At 37.9% G+C, this 21,198-nt stretch overlaps 1 protein-coding gene across 1 annotated transcript in view; it reads right to left on the bottom strand.

Annotated features, from left to right (window-relative positions):
• LOC136041771 (NAD kinase-like) overlaps window positions 1-21,198 on the bottom strand; it is a gene marked incomplete in the record, with an annotated part of 135,393 nt that overhangs the window by 75,279 nt on the left and 38,916 nt on the right. Inside the window, 1 exon segment of the mRNA XM_065726540.1 lies at window positions 3,727-3,856. Coding sequence (XP_065582612.1) covers window positions 3,727-3,856 — 130 coding nt within the window.

Below are 21,198 nucleotides of genomic sequence, written 5' to 3'. Positions count from 1 at the left end.
CAAACGGTAGCTTTTTAGTTTCATCCGACGCCATTTTTTAGGCGTTTTAGGGTCTTTCAAAATTCCAGTAAATTTGTTTTCAAAATAGCATTTTACTGTCAAGAATAACCAAAATAATATTTAGTGTCCTTGAATCCTTTTCATATGCAATTTTTTTCTACTAGACAGTTTTTTTAAATACATTGCTTTAACTTTTGGTTACTATGGGCCGTGATTCGCTCTTTACAAGATTGCAGCTATCGCTGTAATAATGATCAGTTCACTACTATTGAAGAGAACTAATGAAAAACAAGTACGCATCAATGACAGTCCTTTCTCGGGACTTACGTTTTAAAATATTCTTTTTTTATGAATTAGAAAAATGATGACCAAAATAAAAAAATTACACTATATTTGAGGAGGTAGCCGCCAACAGTCCATTCTTAATACTAAAATTTTAATAGTGCTTTCCAAAATGACATATTACGCAAAGGTATCCAGTACTGCATTGTTATATGGTAAACTGAATCAACAAAACATTTTAGTTAAAAGGAAAGCGCAGAATTCAACATAAAGAGGCCGTTTGGGAACTGTTCTGACTAAGACAAATATACAGTATTTCTCGTTCGAAATTAAGCTAGCCCTACTTTTTGCAAACCAGATTTTGCTTTGCACAACTGTCGAGAACAAAAGTTAATGATTATGTATTACGTACATCAAAAACTCAGGTTTAAATGTGCACACTAATTATGTTTGAACAGTTATTAATTATGTTTAAACAATTAAGGTTTAAACGTTCAGGTTGCACACTAATTATGCCAATTATCGACATTTCTTTGAAATGTAACTTATAATGGAGTCGCAACACACTAAAATGTAAATGGCGCTACCGGTCTTTAATCCCTATCTTCCCATATTTAATCGTCTAAGACCAAACTTCTTTAAGTTTCCCATTATTTCTGGTGCGACGCCTTGAGCACGATAGGAGGCATCATAGGATCTAAGATCGGGGTGAGGAACCTACACAGGGTGTCTTTTGGTTAGTTCAATATCCCTCTCAACGTGCACTGAATAATTCAACTTAATACTCCCAGCTGCTAATATAATGCCATATTGTTCAATCTGATTAATGTCAGATTGTTCATGTACTCTTTTGGCAACCTAAATTCAAACAGTGTGTTTTGACTTAGTTTCAACATCGCTTTATATATATACATTGAAAGTTTTACTTTAATACCCATAGCCTAAGTAGAAGCGAAGCAGCAGTCGTAGTGGTAGTTCCGATTTAGTTGAGCATCCCCCTCAAAATTCCCTTTTTCCATCTAGATACCCTTCGTCCTTAGGAATTTTCACCTTAATCCCCTTCACTTCAATAATTATAGTAGTAGTACTAGTACTGGCAGTAGTAGCAGCAGCAGTAGCAGCAACAGTGGTAGTAGTAGTAATAGTAGTACTGGTAGTAGTAATAGTAGCAGCAGTAGTTGTAGTTTTACCAGTAGTAGTATGTAAAGAGTGTCTTTCATTTAGTTCCAATATCCCTCATAAAATGCCCTGAAAGATTACTCAAGGCCATTCCTAGGATACTGTTGATACGCCCTTTTGATAATCTGCATTCACATAGTGTGTTTAAATTTAATTCAACATCACCCTAATCATTCCCTTGAAGTTTCACCTTAATACCTTTAGTCTCAGCAGTCGTAGTCATAGTAGCAATACTAGCAGCAATAGAAGTAGCAGCAACAGTAGCAGCAGTAATAGAAATGAAAGTCTGCCCAGAGTACTTTTTGGTAAGTTCAACATTTCTCAGTGTGCCCTGAAAGTTCCAACTTTATGGTCTAAGCCATTCATTAGATACTGCTTACGCCCTTTTGGTAACCTGAATGCACAAAGTATGTTTTGATTTAATTCAACATTCCCTAATGTTCCCTGAAAGCCTCACCTTTATATCCTTAGACTCAGTAGAAGTAGTAGTTATAGCAGTAGTGGCATCACACAAATAGTGTCTTTAAGTTAGTTCAACATCCCCTTCAAGTTCAAACTCAATACTTTATGTCGTTCCTGAGATATTGCTTATATGCTTTTTTAACGCCTGTATGCACACAGCGTGTTTGGATTTAGTTGAAACTCCCTTAGAAATCCCTTTAAAGGTTTACCTAAATACCATCAGACTCAATAATAGTAGTAATTGTATTAGCAGTAGCAGTAGTATGCATAAATTGCGTTTTGATCAGTTCAAAATCCCCAAAACAAGCCCAGAAAGTTTCAATTTAATACTCCTTGCTACTCCTAAGATATTGTTGATATGTCTTGTGACAACATGCTGGCGCACAGTTTGTTTTGATTTAATTCAACTTCCCATTCAATATTTTAAAATTTCTACCTTTATACCCTCAGCCTTAGTAGTAGTAGTCGCAGTCGTAATAGTGGTAGGAGTATTAGTAGCAGCAGTGGTTGGAGAAGTAAAATACACATGTTACCTTTCATTCTGTTGAAAATCCCGTTCATCATGCTCCAGAAATTTCAATATAATACTTCAAGCCATTCCGAAGATATTGCTGATACGCCCTTCTGACGACCTGCATACACATAGTGTGTTTTAATTCAGTTCAAGTTTCTCCTCAATATTCCCAAGAATTTTCACTCTAACATCATCAGCCTTAGCAGTAGTCGCAATACGAGTAGTATCTGAAGAAGCAGTAGTAGTTGTAGAAGTAGCAGTAGCAGTATTATTAGTAATTGTAGTAGCGTGTACATATTGGCTTTTCGTCAACTAATCATCTCCTCATCATTCCCTGAACGTTCCAACTCAATACCCTAAGCAATTCCTGAGATACACCCTTTTGACAACCTGCATACACATAGTGTGTTTTGCTTTAGTTCAACATTCCCCTTAACATTCCCGAAAGCTTCATCTGCGTGCTCTTGGCCTTTTTGGATATCTTGGGTCTAAGATGCCACCTTTCCCGATAACAAATAGTACATACAAACATGGGCAAATTACATAGCTTATAGCCCTCGCCCCTAGGGCTTAAGGGTGGATGACATCGCCAAAGGCATAGTTATTGGACTGTTCGACCCTACTTAACAAAATGGCAATCTCTAAATTTTGATCAAATGTCTTTGGAGGAAAGGGGGGAGGGGTGAAAGGTGGGTTTGCTACCCTCCAATCACTTTTGATTCTTAAAAAGGGCACTAGAACATTCAATTCCCAATCATATGAGTTCCTTCAAAAGTTTCTACAATTTTTCCTTTCATACGAAGTGCCTTGATGAAAAAAAATAAAATAAACAATAACAAATAGTATAAGTAAACAATGGGCAAATAGCATAAATTACATTAACATCGTAGCCCAGTTCCCTCTTTACTTAAGGAGCGCTATTGCACTGTCTATGATTTCAGCTAAGACCGACAAAAAAGATCATTTAGTCAATTTCTGACTAAAATGCTGGTTATTTTTACTTTTGGTACTCGGTACTGTTTCTACTTACCAATTCAGAGCAGGTTTTATTGATTTTACCTTTATTTTGCATGATATCGTCAGTTATTAGATATTAAAAAAAACTTCAAATGGAAAAACTCAGTTTCTCGGTAGCTAGCCTTATATGTCTTTTTGCCAGAAGTTGATTATAATCGGTCATAGAATCATTTCTTATTCAGCTAAATCATTTCTTCTGTAATTCGTATACAAAGGACTAAGCCTTAAATCCTAAATGAAATTTTGTTTATGTTTTTCAAATCCTTTCTTACCTGAATCAGCCATTTGACCAACTGTATGAAAGGTTGAAGAACCGCCGCATCTCGAACTTTTTTAATGACTAAAACTGTTAATGGAGGTTTATACCAAGTCAACCTTTGACTAGCTGGATCTTGAATGGTCCTGAAAAGTGGTTTGAATGAAGATTAAATTCACAAAATTAATAACAAAGAGTTAAACGAACGATAATAAAAAAAAAGACAACATTATATACATATTTATACATATGAATATATATATATATATATATATATATATATATATATATATATATATATATATATATATATATATATATATATATATATATATATATATATATATATATATATATATATATCTGACACATACGCAGAGGGGCCTTCGGAACCGCCCCCTCCCCCCGAAATTTTGTAAAATGTTTAATTTACCCATGGTTTCTAGGAATTTCTGGCAAAAGTAGGACATTTATAAAGAATTTAGATCATTTTTCATTAAAATCGACGTTTTCGTAATAGAAGAACTACCCCCCACAGCACCCATATTGCACTATTAACCCTAAAATTTCCCTTTCAGTGGGTTATAATAAATTAATCACTGGCTCTAAATCGCTATGAACATAACCTGAGCCTAAAACGTACTTTTGAGGCTTCAGTCTCCTTCCCCCCATCCGCTACAATACTACAGGTAAAGGTTAATCTGTATTTTCCGATATACGTGCTTTTTGCATTTATTTTGTTACTAAATAAAAAAATGCTACTTTATATCTGCTGTTTCAAAGGTTTCCCCCCCCCCCGAAAAAAATTCCTGCGTACGTGCCTGATATATATGTATATATGTATATATATATATATATATATATATATATATATATATATATATATATATATACCTGTTGGTTCCAACACCAATTGGTTCCAACTATCAACCGTGACAAGATGTGAAAATCGACAACCTGGACCATCAATTGCGACAACACCAATACGGGCAGATAAAGCAAAAGCCATTACTAAATTAAAGTCCAAAAACGTGTCAAAAATGAACATGAAGAGCAAAGATACAGGCGGTTAGAAGATATGCAAAAGCGGCCATTAGAGCATGTCAAAAACGAAATTAAGAGCAAAGACACACACGTTTAGAAGGCATGCGATACTCAGCAAGTGAGCTAGTCAAAAATGAAAATGAAGAGCAAATACACACGCAGATAGAAGAAAGGCGGTGTCTTGTAAAAAAATGAAAATGAAGAGCAAAGACATAGTCAGTCAGAAGACATGCGGCAACTAAAATGTGAGCAAGTCAAAATGAAAATGAACATCAAATACACGCGGTTAGAAGAAAAGCATGGCGTATTAAAAATGAAAACCGACACACATAGTTAGAAGATATGTGACACCCAGCATGTGAGCAAGTCAAAAATTTAAAAGAAAAGCAGACACACGCGGTTAGAAGACATGTGATACCAAACATGTGAACGAGTCAACGAAAATCAACCTTGAAAGCGATAATCAAAATGTGTCAAAATTCATAATGATAGTTATAATGATTGGGTTTGGGATTTTGACATACATAAGCTCATCAATACTTCCCTTTGTAAAAGAAAAAAAAAGGTTTGGCGATATGTATTTCATATTGACAAAAGACAAGCCGAGGTAAAACGAACCAAACAAATTGAAAACTATAGCCATGATTATGAGGTGTTTGATTTTGACATGGACACGCTCAGGTAAAACGAACCGAACAAATTAAAACTGATAGTGATGATAATTAAGTTTTGGATTTTGACATGGATAAGGTCACCAATGCCTACCATACCTTTGCAAATTAAAACCAGGAATAAACAAATTGTTGGAAGAAAAACAAGTTTCTGTTTTTTTGTCATAAAGTATCCTTTTCAGATCGAAAACGCCAGTCAATCATTGGACTGAGCTCATTGTGCTGAAGTGATGCCAAATTAAACGAAAAAAGCTAAGCAACAATTCTAAATGCTTTATTTTTACTGTTAAATTGATAAAAATTGAAGTAATTTTAACTTACGAAGGGTTGATCAGATCTTAATGAAATTTGATGTTTGGAAGGATATCGTGTCTCAGAGTTGTTATTTTAAATCCCGACCAGACCTGGTGACATTGGGGGGAGTTGGGAGGGGGAAACCTAAAACTTGGAAAACACTTAGAGTGGAGGGATCGGGATGAAACATGGTGGGAAAAATAAACACAAGTCCTAGATAGATGATTGACATAAACGGAACGGATCCGCTCTCTTTGGGGTAGTTAGGGGGGGGGGGGTAATTCTGAAAAATCAGAAAAAATGCGGTATTTTTAACTTACGAACGGGTGATCGGATCTCAATGAAATTTGATATTTAGAAGGATATCGTGTGTCAGAACTCTTATCTTAAATCCCGACCGGACCTGGTGACATTGGGGGGAAGTTGGGAGGAGGAAACCTAAAATCTTGGAAAACACTTAGAGTGGAGGGATCGGGATGAAACTCGGTGGGAAAAATAAACACAAGTCCTAGATACATGATTGACATAACCGGAACGGATCCGCTCTCTTTGGGGTAGTTGGGGAAGGGGGGGGGAATTCTGAAAAATTAGAAAAAATGAGGTACTTTTAACTTACGAACGGGTGATCGGATCTCAATGAAATTTGATATTTAGAGGGATATCTTGTCTCGAAGCTCTTGTTTTAAATCCCGACCGGATCTGGTGACACTGGGGGGAGTTTAGGGTGGGGGAACCTAAAATCATGGAAAACGCTTAGATTGGAAGGATCGGGATGAAACTTGGTGGGAAAAATAAACAGAAGTCTTAGATACGTAATTTATATAATTAGAATGGATCCGCTCTATTGGGGGGGGGTTAATTCTGAAAAATTAGAAAAAATGACGTATTTTTAACTTACGAAGGAATGATTGTATCTTCATGAAACTTCATATTTAGAAGGACCTTGTAACTCAGATCTCTTATTTTAAATCTCAACCAGATCCAGCGTGATTGGGGGGGCAGTTGGGGGGGGGCCGGAAATCTAAGAAAATACTTGAAGCGGTGAGATCAGAATGAAACTGGATGGGAAGAATAAAAACCTGTCTAAGATACGTGACTGACATAACCGAACCGGATCTGCTCTCTTTGGTGGAGTTGGAGGGGGGAGCGGGGTAATTTTGAAAATTGAGGTATTTGTAAGTTACGAAAGGGTGAACAGATCTTAATGAAATTTGATATTTAGAAGGATCTTGTGCTTTAAAGCTCTAAATTTAAATTCCGACCAGATCCCGTGACATTGGGGGGAGTTTGGAAAACGGGAATATTGGGGTATTTTTATCTTACGAATAGGTGATCAGAACTTAATGAAATTTGATATTTAGAAGGAATTCATGTCTTAGAGCTCTTATTTCAAATCCCGACCAGATATTTGACATTGGGGGGAGTTGTAGGGGGAATCTTGGAAAACGCTTGGAGTGGAGGAATCGGGATGAAGCTTGGTGACTCGATTCGCTGTCTTTGGGGGAGTTGGGGGCAGGGGTTCAGTGATTGGGTGAGTCAGGTGCTTCTGGACGTGCTAGGACGATGAAAATCGGTAGGCGTGTCAGAGACCTGCACAAATTGTCTTGATAAAGTCATTTTCCCAGATTCAACCATCTGGGGGGCTAAAGGGAGAGGAGAAATTAGAAAAATTAGGTATTTATAACTTACGAGTGGGTGATCGGATCTTAATGAATTTTGATATTTAGAAGGATATCGTGACTCAGAGCTCTTATTTTAAATCCTGGCCGGCATTAAGCCTCTTATTTTCCTTTTAAATCAATCTATTGATTCATAGAATTTTGTTAGAGCTCATATAACATGATCTCTTGGCTCTTAGCTCTTCTTGCCTCGTCACAAGTGCCATATGAGCTCTTAGCTCTTGTTTAGATTAACCTCTGTCCGTTTTTAAATAAAATTAAATGGAAGACAAAAAACCATGATTGAAAAAAAAAACGATACCAATACGATTGACACCGACTTCACTCTTTACTTCCCTCAGAAAAACTTGTTTTTTTAATAGTCTTAGCCCATTATTAATTAAAACAAGAAAACATGGGCTCTTCTATTGTAAATGAATTATACACTAGAAATAATTTCTTTCCTTGGCGTTCTAGAAGTAACTATTTTTCTAAGGGAGATTTTCAAAGTTTTCAAAACATCATCAAAATTCGCGTATCTTTAACTTATTTCACTAAGCATCTACCACCCCTCCCCCTGCTAAAAACCAAAAAAAAATCGGACATATAGGTGTAGAATAGCAACAAACAAAAAAAGGCAACTGGAATGTAACCTGACAACTACAAAAATATCACTGAAAAAAATACAAATAGGTTCTTATTACTGTCATTTCTGTATATACTATACATTGCAAATAGTTATATCCTGTCTAGTAAATATTAAAAATAAGTCAATAATTTGAAGAAGTAAATATAACAATAAATAATCCTTCTTTTAATATACAACTTTGAATGGTTCCAGAACCACGTGACTACACTTCTCCAATCCCAGTGGCAAGGGGTTGGGATCAGAAAGGTAATTTGCTATAGGAAAGAGGGTACATCCCCCCCCCAGATGAAACTTAGTCTCTATAAAAATCTTGTCAAAACTATGATAAGCCTGCATAATTTAAACATTCATTGAAACGGGTCATTTTTTTTCGATACATTTTTATCTTCTTTGTTACTATATGGCTAATTTTTATTTTTATCTGTCATTATCATTTGATTTGGGAAAATTAGCTCCAACCCCCCCCCCCAAAGGATTTTAACGAAATTATGCCAAGGGCTAGGGTATGGCTTTAGTGATCTACTAAGAATATAGTTGCAAACCATGAACATGAAGACCTCCATTCCCTTTTGAATCAAACTGCTTCACAAGTTTAAAAACTAATTGCATTACATTTACAAAAATAGTGAATTATTTAAAAAAAAAAACATACAAAAGGGACAAAATCAAGATTGAAAAAGAAAGACCCAGGCAGGAATCGAACGCTTGACGCTCAGATTTGAAGACCAATGCTATACCAACAGCCTGGATAAAGGAGAAGGGTTTTGCAGTGGTCTAGCAACCTGCCCTTGGACAAATTTATTGCCATTGAAACATCCAAAAAGAGCCAATGGTTTTCCTTTTTGTTACGATTCCCCAATCTAATAATGACCATTGACCATCCCCGGATTATCCGACACTGACAACATTGGAACGCACCCGGACACCCTATTTGAAAGCAAATTATCCCCATAAACCTTGGTTTTTGAACTGTCAGAACCATGGCCCAACTATCAAAAACTGAACAGGTTGTGAAAGAAATGCATAATTATGCCCTGAATATACTAGCGCTCTCTGAGGTCTGTTGTACTGGAGCAGGCAAACGAAATCTGGATAAAGGGTATACTATCCTGCACAGTGGCCTTGAGAATTAGAAAGTTGGTGGTATGGCCATAATGCTCTCCAAAACAGCTTCAAAAGCTTTGACAAGTTGGAGCCACATTAACAAAAGGATCATTAAAGCTCGATTTACGGGAAGCAATGCAAAGCTAACCATAGTGGCATGCTACTCATCTACAAACGATGCGGACGCCGCAGTGAAAGATGGCGAGAAGTGACCCTCGCTATCACCTCTCTACCCTGCGAGAAGTGACAAAAGACAATCCCAATCATGATTTAATTTGTTCTGCTGGCCATCTTAATGCCCAGAGGTCCTTGAAAGCGATGGACTCAGGGATATAAGGGAAAGCAAAATGCAGCTAATGGACTTCGCTCTTAAATATGATGACCTAATAATTGAGGGCCCCATGTTTGCACATACAACAAACCATAAATATCCCTGGAACTCCCCTAACGGGAGAGCCCATAATCAAATTGACCACCTTTTGATCAACAAAAAAAAAATGAAAGTCCAGTGTGAGAGCTTTCAGAGGTGCTGACGTGGCGTCTGACCATGCCCTAATGATAACGAGGATAACATTGAAGCTAAAGGCCACGCCGAAGATAGAGTCCAAAATATACCCAACCTTTGACTCCTCGAAGCTTTCTCCTGCAGCAGTTCAAAAAAAGTTCGGTATTATACTCTCTAACAAATTTAAAGCTCTTCCCTTAGATGTTGAAACTGAGTCAACCTGGTACATCATCAAAGAGGTTTATAATCAGACAGCCAAAAGGAAAATAATTATCAGAAAAAAACTGGAAGCTAATTGGTGAGCGTCGTGACTTAAAGCTGTAGCTCCCAAAAGGTGTTGAAAACAGCAAAACAGTTCTGAGGAATCAAATATACAAAGACATAAATAAACAAGTCAAAATGAGAGTAAATGGGGGGGGGGGGGGTAAACACAACCTTTTGGATAAAAAAGCTATCGTGGCAGAAGAAGCAGCAAAATGTCATGACTACGGAGGCGAAGATAAGATTACAAACGAAGTGGAAATGCCGAATCGTAAACGGACCAGTCAAAGATGCAAATGGCAAAATTGTATCAGACCCAGCAGAAATGCCCGTAGAATGGACCTTGCATTTCTAGAAGATTCTGAACAGACCCTACCCAGTAATACACCAGATATCCCTGCAACCTTCTTTTTGAACCTCAAATTAACATAGAAGAGCCTTGTGTTGTAGAAGTTCGACAGGCAACCCGCAAGCTTAAGAATAGCAGAGCAGCAGGAACTGACAGAATAACAGCTGATATGATAAAAATATCACTAAATACCTTTATGGATGTGTTGCTTGAACTTTTTGCTAGAATCTGGAAGTCTGAATGGGGCGAGTAGCACGGTTTCCATCCATCACGTTCTTAAACGGATTTTATCTAGACACTATGGCCATTCATTGCACTCCTCAATCATTGAGGATTGCAATGAATGGCGAGAAAAAATGTACTTGATTTTAGTGGACTTCGAGAAAGCCTTCAATTGCATCGACCGAGACTCGCTATGAAGAATCTGCAATACGATGGAATTCCTGATAAAATAGTGGCCCTAATTGTTGCATTATATGATAACACAGAATGCTTTGTTGGGACCCAAGAAGGATATACTGGATATTTGCGTATCCTGTCCGGTGTAAAGCAGGGCTGTATTCTTTCTCCGTTCCTCTTTTTTCTCTTTGTCGACTACATACTCCTTGATTGTACAGAGTTCGGTATCCAAATTGGAAAAAGTAAACAGCTAGTCGATCTAGATTTTGTTGACGATATTGCCTTGATGGAAAGTAACAAGACCAAAATCCAGGATCTCCTCAATACTATCCGTCAAAATGCTGCCCGACTTGGCCTCGAGATTGGTCTACTGTCCGTCCCAAGACAATAGAGCAAACCCACCAGCATACCTCATAACGGTGAGAGGGTGTGAACATCACCTAGTTTCACGTTAAGCGAAGTGACGGCAAACGTGCTCCGGGTGACCCTTATGTCTGGGGCCCCTGCGATTAATAATACCCAAGAAACCTCCAGAATTACGTTCAATACATCTAACATGAGAGCGAATTTGGTTACGGCATTCGCGGCTTTGAGCGATGCGTTGAGACTGACGACCTCGTCGAAAAGTGAGCTAGCCACCATCTTATCAAAGAGACAAGTCCTGAATATCGGCTGCTAGAACCGTTCTTCTATCAAATTTTCACTAACGCAAGCCTTCGTAGCTGAAGAATTTTACATATATAACCTTGGCATGCTCTGTGTTTCAGAGACAAGATTGAATGGACGAACGACAATTGACCTAATAGCCCCTTTGAGTAAAAGGCCATTCTGTTGAATTTTGGCCCAATGAATGGATCTGGCCTCGCAGGAGTGGGAATGACCATGACACCCAAGATCGCATCGGGACTCATGGACTATGAACTAGTGTCTGACAGAATTTTGATGGCCCTTTTAAAAGGTCAGAATAATAACCTGACAATACTATCTGTGTATGCCTCTATTCGTGACGACCCTTACCACTTGAAAGACAATTTCTATGCCGACCTCCAGCTGACTCTGATCAAAATTCCTCGCAAGGACATCCTCGTAATCGGTGGTGACTTCAATGCCAGGATGGGCGCAAGATTAAAGAATTCTGAATGAGCCATTGGTAACCACGGTTTGGGTGACCGCTGTATTAACGGAGTTAGACTTCTCATGCTTGCTATGCAGAATAAGCTCAGTATGACTAATACACGGTTGAAACACAAACCGTGCCACACTTACACTTGGAGATCCCGAGATGGTCGAACCCACGCCCAAATTGACCCAAAGAATGGATCCGATCATTTTTTAATGAAATCAAAAGTTAAATTCAGACTCAGCTCCAAAAAATCTCTGCACCTAGACGTATTCTAGACACAGAGAAGCTCAAACTCCTTGAAATTAAAGAGACCTTTATGCTCGAGCTTGCAAACCGTTTTACGGCGTTGCAAGATAATGACCGAGAATTGATGACCAATCAAGCAAGTCCTGAGACCGAGACAAGAGCCATTACCGAGCAAGAACATTTTGACCCATTGCTAAATATAGAAAAGCGCTGAACAAATTCCGAAATCAAGTAAAAGAGGCAGCTACAGAAATTTTCGGCGCAAGGGACAACAAACTCAAAAGATGGATTTGACAGAAGACAATAGAACTCTTTTTAAAAAAAGAAGCAAATGACCGATAGACACTCTGCTTCTTTTAAAGCAATCTGCAAAAATTGTCACAAATCTACTAAGGCAGAAAAAGAAGCATATTCGTCCAAAGTAGCCTGTAAAATGGAAAAACTACGAAACGCAATAATTCACACGGACACTCTACCAGCTCCTAGGCGAATCAATAGGAAAACAGAAGCAAAGATCTACCTCCACGCAACTTAGTAAGGACAACAAGCTCCTCACGAGCAAAGAAGATCGTATCGAACGATGGCGTACTCACTTCCAGGAACTCCTTCAACCACAAGAAAATGACGAGACGTCTACGGTGGTTCGTGCAGAAACTGCAACGACCGGGTGACTCCCATCAAACAGTGCTTGAAATGCCAACCCCTTACAAACTGGAAGACGAAGCCTGGGGGACCGAAAAAACCATGGTTGTCGACAGTTAGATCCGACCTCAAGCCATTTGGAAGTTTCAAGAAGCATGGGCATCGCTGAAATAGACAACGGATTCAGTTAATCGAGCCAGTCACGCTTGAAAGTGAACGATGGAGGGACGCTTGTCGGCAAATATTGGATAATACGATGGGCTTGGACAAGGCTCGAACGTTACCCAAGTATAAGTACAAGTAATTTCCCCCCTGAACATAGTATTGAGATTCAACTGTCGAGTAGGTCGTAGAGTTCGGGTACCTCAGCGACACGGTAGAAATTTCCGGGTAGAGATCTTGCGAGCGAGAAGTGCAGTTGAAGATAGGGCAAGCCATTGGACCTTTTAACCGACTAAAACCAGTGTGGCGATCGAAAAAGTATTCTACGAAATTAAAATGAGCCTATTTAATATCAATGTCCTTTCTGCACTCCTCTACAGCAGTGAATACCGGAATTTAAGTCAACAACAAGAGAGAGGGATTCTTGCGTTCAAAACAATGGCCTTCGGAGGATTCTGAATTTTGACCGGAGAGATCACGTCACAATCCAGAAAGTCCAATCCATCTCAGGCTAGCCTATGGTTACGGACATCATTCGGGAACGATGGTGCCGATACCTTGGGAACGGGATCTGTATGAAGGACGATAGGTTCCGAAGCCAGATCTTGCGAGTGGCAACCTCAGGGAAACCGCAGGAGAAGTCGACCAAAAACATCTTGTGTTGCATATATAGACGAGACCTATCCAATATTCACACGACGATACAATTCCCAATGGAAAGATGTTTTGCCGGCGACGCATATGCGGGATGGTTGGCGGCTCTTCGTGGATGGCCTGGGTGCCTCTGGCAGCAAAGGAGGATCTAAGGTCTAAGGCTATACCAACAGAACAACGGCTCTAATTGTCTAATTGAATCTATTGGTTGCTGTAGGAACATAAATGCGCAGCTTATTAAGGGAACTTGGAGGAGGGACATACGGAAGATCTTCTTGCAAACCTTCAATTAAGCGTTTGGGACCATAATTATTACAATGATACCCTTTTATACTTCCCGGCTTTTCCACTTAAGAAGTGACACCAAAAGTGGCTTAAATAATGCCCCTTACCAGGATCGCTTAAGGTCTCTGAGACTTCCAACCCTCGCGTATCGACGATATAGAGGAGATGTGATCATGGCACGCAAAATTTATCCAGGTCACCTGAACTAGATATTCACCCACTCCCTGGCTAAAAATTCAAGAGGTCACAGTCTGAAGCTTCACCTGCCTGGATGTCGGAGAAGGGAACGATGTGGCTTCTTTTCTATTCGGGTGGTCCCCCTCTGGAATAGCCTATCCGAGTCTACCACCCAATCTGAGACTCCCCAATCCTTCAAGGCTGGAGTCAACAGGGACTGGGAGAGGGTTGAGTGGAGGCTGGACTGGGAAGCTAAGCCAACATAATTACATTACTCACCACCAGCGAGAACTACAGGAAGATCTACCACCTTATCTCGCTGGCAAATGCGATTTAAGGTAATTTAAGGTAATTTAGTTCCATATTGCACTTATGGATGGTACAATTGATAAAGATCACGAAGATATGAGCAAAAGTTTTCAAGTGAGCCATTAAACATCACTTAAAAAAGTTCTGGTAGCCCGCTAGGCTCAGCTTTTCCACTTGAGACATGGCACTCAAAAGTTCCGTTTTTAATGCCATTTAGGACTTGCAGATGGTGGAATTTGTAAGAAAAACGTAGATATGACCTATATCTTTAATACGAGCTACTAAAAATCTGTCTATAATGTTTTGGTAGCTCGCTAGTGCCATTCCCTTCAGAAATGGCACAAAACGTGGCAACTTTAGTGCCATATGGCACTTACAGAAGGTAAAATTTGCAAAAACGAAGCAGATATGAAAATAGCATTCGAATGAGCCGCTAAGCATCTCTCTGTGACGTTTTCTTGATCTGCTAGCCCTGAAACAAAAAGAAAAAAAAAACAACGGGAGATAGATCAGTGCTACCCACGCAAAAAAGTGGTTTTCCTTGTTGTTTATGGAGAGGGACTGTAATTTCCCTGTAGTAGGTTTTCGACCATTTTGATTCCAATGATACACTTAAATTTGACCTGACGCCATTTTCGAAGAATTTGAGGCTCTTTTACGAAATCACAATAAATTTCTTTTCGCAATAAACGTTCAATTTTAAGACTAACTGAAATAATAGTTACCACTCCTGAATCAGTGTTAGATGGCATTTTTGGAATTTTGATAGCTATGGGCTGTGGCTCGCTCTTTACTAGATTGTAGCTCCTGCTGCAGTCATGATACATTTAGATTTCCTTAGCAATCTTATATCCTAATGAAATCCAAACAGCACGGCAGATGTTGTATAATTGTAACAGCTACTTAAATTAGCTCGAGACACAAATTTTAACAATCTTTACCAATTAATTTAATTTCAGGGACAAGGTCAAGTATACCACACTACGTATAAAGCTTACTAGACCGTAAATAAAAATAAAGCATAGCTCGACGAGCAGAAAGAGCAATAAACTTATTACTATATTCGCGTTTTACTTCCGTGTACTCTTCTTGCCGGTGATTGTATACAAAAGAAGTCACCATACATTAAAATGAGTAGAGCAGAATGAAAAAAACGAAATAAGAAAATAATGGCAGAAGGGTGATGCTGCCTTAGGCTCGAAAAGAAAAATGGTTTTCTAGATAAACCTTGTTGCTTGAAAAGATTATACTTTTCAGTCATTCATATCGCTCCGAAGGAAAAAAAAACGTCATCCCCGAGAGTGGGAAAAGATCACACAGAAGATTTCAAATAAAATCGGATTTTCATTATAGGAGGTACAGAGTAAACTTTTGAATAGACATGAGTGGGGGAGGATTTTGCAAGCACCTTGGAGCTGCAGTAAGTTGTAAGTAGTAGTAGCAGTAGCAAAACCTTTTTAGATTTATTCACAAATATAATCAAGCAAATCGTGGTAACAGACAACACTGCAAAATAGTAACCGAAACTATAAAAAAAGAGAATTTTGGTAACCATAGATGCATCAAGAGAATTAGCTTTTTATGCTAACTTCATATATATATCAAATTCATTAAGTTTAATATTAACCATCAAAAGCTACGAGCCTGAGAAATTTGCCCGATGTTCGAAAAAGAGGATAAATACCCACAAAATTCTGAGTCTTAAAGGAAATCAGACCATTAGATTCAACGTACTAGACAACCTTAATGCAGAGATCTCAAGCTTCTAATTGCAAAAAAAAAATGTGGAATTCTGTATTTTTCACCAGAAGAAAGATCACTTTGCCAGAAGATGAGTTTATTTTAATATTATCAAAAACATTAAAGGGCAACTAGCTCCTCTCCAACGCCTCTTTTCCCCAAAGCCACCCAATCACAATTTTGAGATAGCCATTTTTTCAGCATAGTTGAAATGTCAGTATATGTGCCTCTGGGATGACATGACACACCACGGGCCCTCAGGAAATGGATATAAGATACAAGATTTGCCTACTGTTCACATATAGTATTTGTTATTGGATAGTACACTGGAGAATTCGCCATAGTTCCTATACAAAATTATTTTTATTTGTCTTACTTTCTCTTTGGCGACCCAATTTTACATTTGTAGATGTTCTGGGGGAATTGTCTGGGGAAAATTTTCAACGGGGTTGGAATTATCTGGGGGGACTTTTCAGCTAGGGGGAGGAGATTTTTCGCAATGGAAATTTTCCATTAGGGAATTTTTCACAAAAGACCACGAGAAAAACTTTCCATTGGGGGGAGGGGCTGATTTCCGGGAAAAATGTTCATGGAGGGGAGATTTTCACCATAATTTGAAAAACATATAAAAAGCAAAAAAAAACAAGCCTTTTTCAGACGAAAGCAGGCTAAGGAGAATTCCCAGGAGGAATTGACCGCTAGATATTTTCCAAGGAGCTGGATTTTCAGTGAGGAGGGAATTGTCAGGAGGGGTGAATTTTACGCTCGAGGAACTTTCCATGGAGGGCTTTTTCGTGGGGGAGAATTCTTCATAGAGGGAGGATACGGCTTTCCGGGCAATATTTGAAAAATCGTCTGAAATTAAATTTAAAAACAAGTTTTTTCCCTTTAAAGTAAGGAGCAACATTAAAACTATTCCGTATATTAGGGGAACTGCCCTCTTCTCAATAACTCGTTCTCGTCGCTAAAGTTTGACTCTTTGTCCTAATTCTTTTAAAACAGCTCCTGAAATACAAGGGTCATTTAATTGGAATAAGAAGCTTTCACTAAAAAAGTCGAACGTGAAGAATGAGGTATTGAGGAGAAGGCAGCTCCTCTCATATACAGAATTATTTCTTTTCGTTTAAGTTTTAATGTTGCTCCTTATTTTCAGATGAAAAGCTTGTTTTTTTTTGTAATTTAATAGCATTCAAGCAACAAAATGATGGACAGGAGGTTGACTAACACAAAGGTGGGTTCGTCATGAGGTTTCAAAGTTAATTTTTACAACCTGCGTATCCTTTAACTGCGTATATTTTAATTCATTTAATATTTAGAATGATCTGCGTATCCTGATGATTCTAGTAAAAGATTCTAGTAATCAAAAAGATTCTAAGTAATCAAGATTCTAGACTTAAAAAGATTCTAGTAATCAAAAGACTGTTAGTAATTATATTAAATAAATTTATCAAATTGTTACAAAGTGTATTAACTAAATTTACTAAAAAAAAATTGATATTGATTTTAACAGTATTAACTGATTCTAATATACTGAATTTTACTATAATCGTCGTGTTTTACAAAAACAAAAATAGCGAAAGAATAAAAAATAACACATAAGAATTAATAGGAAACAAGAATCAAGCCCAAAATATTTAAGATGAGGCCCCGAAGGAAGGAACTAGCAGGGAAAAGATACAAACCTAGACTCATAGACTACAAGATGGTACACGAGGCAAGAAATCTCAGGGAAATATAAAGAAGAGAGCAAAAGAACAATAACTAATGGGAATCCAGGCAAAACTTTATGTAAACAAATAATTTGGCTTTTTTAAACACCAAGTAAAGCCATAACTAACTCATACAAGATGTCATAAAATATAATTTAAAAAGGGTGTTCAACGTCTAAACTCTATCATAAGTCCCATTTTATATAAGCTCTATAAGAACAGAGTCACATTCACAAAATCATAAACTAAAGTACATAATAATAATGAAGTAAATACAGTAAATTAACGATAAGATGTTAAATATAATAAAAAAAACGAAAAGACGATTACAAAAAATGAGAAATGAAAATATTTCTTAAATATATATGGAGTTTAAAAAAATCAATAATAAGCAAATAATTTGACATCCCATAATTTACCATAATTTACCATAATATTTATATTAATATTTATATAAAAATAATTTATATATAAATTAATATTTATATATAAATATTATAATATTAATATTTATAATATTTACCATAATAATTTACCAAATAATTTACCATAAAGCAAAGCCATAAATCAGACTCATAACAGATGGCATAAAACACAACTTAAAAGGATTGCATCACATACTCTTTACCTTGTCGTTTAAGCTCCATCATAAATCAGATCTTTGTATTTTAGTCATCATTTTCTGCAAGTAGTTTTTTTTAGAAACCTTTTGCGAGTTTTGCCAACTAGGACGCGACCTTACATTTATTAGTATTCTCATAATTCCTTTCTCTAACCCAGATAGTGACTAATGTACCATCAATTAAATGCAGTGCAGTAGCGCTGCCTAAGAAAAGACCAGCGTGGTTTCAGCATTTTTTTATTTTGTTTTACCGTTGCACTAATTATGGAAGGGGTTGTCATGAAAATTACGTAGGGGACTGATTTGTTAGGAAACTGAATGCGGTAGTCCTTTTTGAGAGCTGAAAGGGCAACTGCCCTCCCCCAGAAACACACGATCGGAATTTTGAGATGATTTTGTACAAGATAGAGTAAGGTTCAATAACTATGCATCCAGGATAACATGATCCCTCATTATCTCTGGGGCAAGGCCTGTAAGTTATCTCTTATTAGGTTGAAATTTTCAGAGTATGTTGGACTAACCAAAAGGCACTATGTTAATTCAATTCATTTATTCAATAATATATAATCTATCTATCAAACAGCAGATATTCAAACTGCAATTGTCAAAACAGCATATCTGCAATGTCCCAGGAACGGCTAAAGGTATTAAGTTGAAACTTTCAAGGCAGTTGAGGGGGATTTAAGCCTAGATCAAAGGAACCAGACACCTAGAAAACTAAATCAAAAACATCTCATCCCTTTAAAATATCTCAAGAGGGCTGAGGGTAATAAACTGAAATTTTAATTGAGGAAAACAGTTGAAAGTTGACATTTTATGTGAATGGTGTTAATGCAAAGGTTAAACCAGTCAGAAGACCCAAAGTTTATTCGAGTTGTATAAAGGATGTACCTACAATATCTCAGGAATGGCTAAGGATATTACGTGGAAAATTTTCCGAGCATGCTGAGTGGGATACAACACTAAATCTAAAGACAATCGTTCATGTTGTCAAAAGAGCGAATTCATAACATCTGGAACAACTAAGAGCATTGACTTGAAATTTTCATGTAAGGTTGAAGAGAGCAATGAGCTAAATCAATAGACATTATGCGTATCTCCGGTAAGAATCTTTAATTAGAGCTTTCAGGGCATACTGAGGAGGGTACTGAACGAAATCAAAAGATACTAGGTGCATCTACTACTACTGTCAGTAACAACTCACTGCAGCACTAAGCCGCTTGAGACCCATAAAGGCAGGCACACACCTCTTCCATCCCAACCTCTTCAAGGCCTTGCTCTTGACACCCTCCCAAGAAGTTCTTTTTTCCCTGAATCTTTCCTCACAACCTCCCACCACAATCAGGGACGACATGTTTAGTTTGGCACTAGATGGTTGGCAGAAAAGGACGATCTTTGACATTTTATCACCCCTCATCCAATGAATGCATCCTAGCCTTCTCAACCTTTCCTCTCATTATAGCCCTAGAAAGCAGGAATGAAACAGATTTTTCGCACTCCTTATTGTGTCACAAAGTGTTACCCGAGGTATCACAAACCTTTTATTCTTTTCTATACTATTCCCGGACCAGACTTCTCATGAACGGTCCAGAATACTCAGTTGACATACTCTGGGAATGCTTGAGGAGGTGTTGAAACAAATCAGAAGACACTATTTGTATTCAGGTTGTCAAAAGCATTTCTGCAATATTTCAAAAACTGCTAAGGGATTTCAGTTGAATACTTTCAGGGAATACTGGAGGGTTTTGACTAAATCAAATGGTACTATATGCATATAAGCGGTCAAAGGGCCCGACTGCAAATCATCAGGAACAGATAAGGGTACTTATTTGAACTTTTCAGAGTACGAGGGGGATTCCAAGCCAATAGTAGCAGTACTAACAGTTTTAGCAGTAGTAGTAATGGTAGCATTAGAAGAACGTGGTGACATGTACATAGCGTATTTTGGCTAGTTCAACATCTTCCTCGACGTGCCCTACAAATTTTAACTTAATGCCCGAAGCCGTTCATGAGACATTGCTTATAAGGCCTTTTGACAACCTGCAAGCGAATAATGTGTTTTGGTTTAGTCCTAAACCCTTTAAAACATTATTTGAACTTTTTGCCTTAATGTCCGTAGCCTTAGTAATAGCAGTGGAAGTAGTAGTAGTAGTAGCAGCAGAAGTAGTATGCTTATTCTGCTTTTTGGTCAACTGAACATCCCTTTCAGCATGCGCTGAAATTTTCAACTTAATAGCCTCAGCCGTTCGTGAGATATACCCTTTTGACAACTTCCTTGAATATAGTGTGTTTTGATTTAGTTCCAACACTCCCCTTAACATTCCCTGAAAGCTTCAGCAGAATTTCCTTGTCTTTTTTGAAGACAAAGAATCAGAGGTATCCCCCTTTCCCAACAACAGGCAAATTGCATAAATTGCAGCCTTTTCCAAGGGGGTTGTAGGGGGGAGGGCATGCCATCAACAGAGGCATGGCTATTGAACTTTCTGATTATGCTGAACGAAATAATTATCGTGATATTTTGATCAGATGTCTTAGGGAAAAATGGGCGTGGGAGGGGGGTTGGTCACCCACCAATCACTTTTGACTCCTCAAAACGACATTGGAATTTTCAATATTCAATCAAATAGGCCCCTTTCGAACTTCCTGAGACAACTCCTTCCATGCGAAATGAAAAGAAAAAAATATATATTAAATCGTGCCCAGTTCACTCTTTACTTTGGCAGCGCAAAGTTCCGTGAAAACTAGTCACAACGGTAAAGGACCTATCAATTAAACCAATTCGGGATCCTCCTCACTGTCGACATTATGTCTTGAACCTATCATATTGAGTACAAAACTGGTCACATATTGGAAGGAAAATCATGCCAAATAACCAAATTCGAGAT

This window comes from Artemia franciscana, unplaced genomic scaffold, assembly GCF_032884065.1.
Source record: "Artemia franciscana unplaced genomic scaffold, ASM3288406v1 PGA_scaffold_37, whole genome shotgun sequence".
Lineage (NCBI taxonomy): Eukaryota > Metazoa > Arthropoda > Branchiopoda > Anostraca > Artemiidae > Artemia > Artemia franciscana.
The sequence above is the reverse complement of the archived record's forward strand: the minus strand, read 5'-3'. Positions and strand labels throughout refer to the sequence as shown.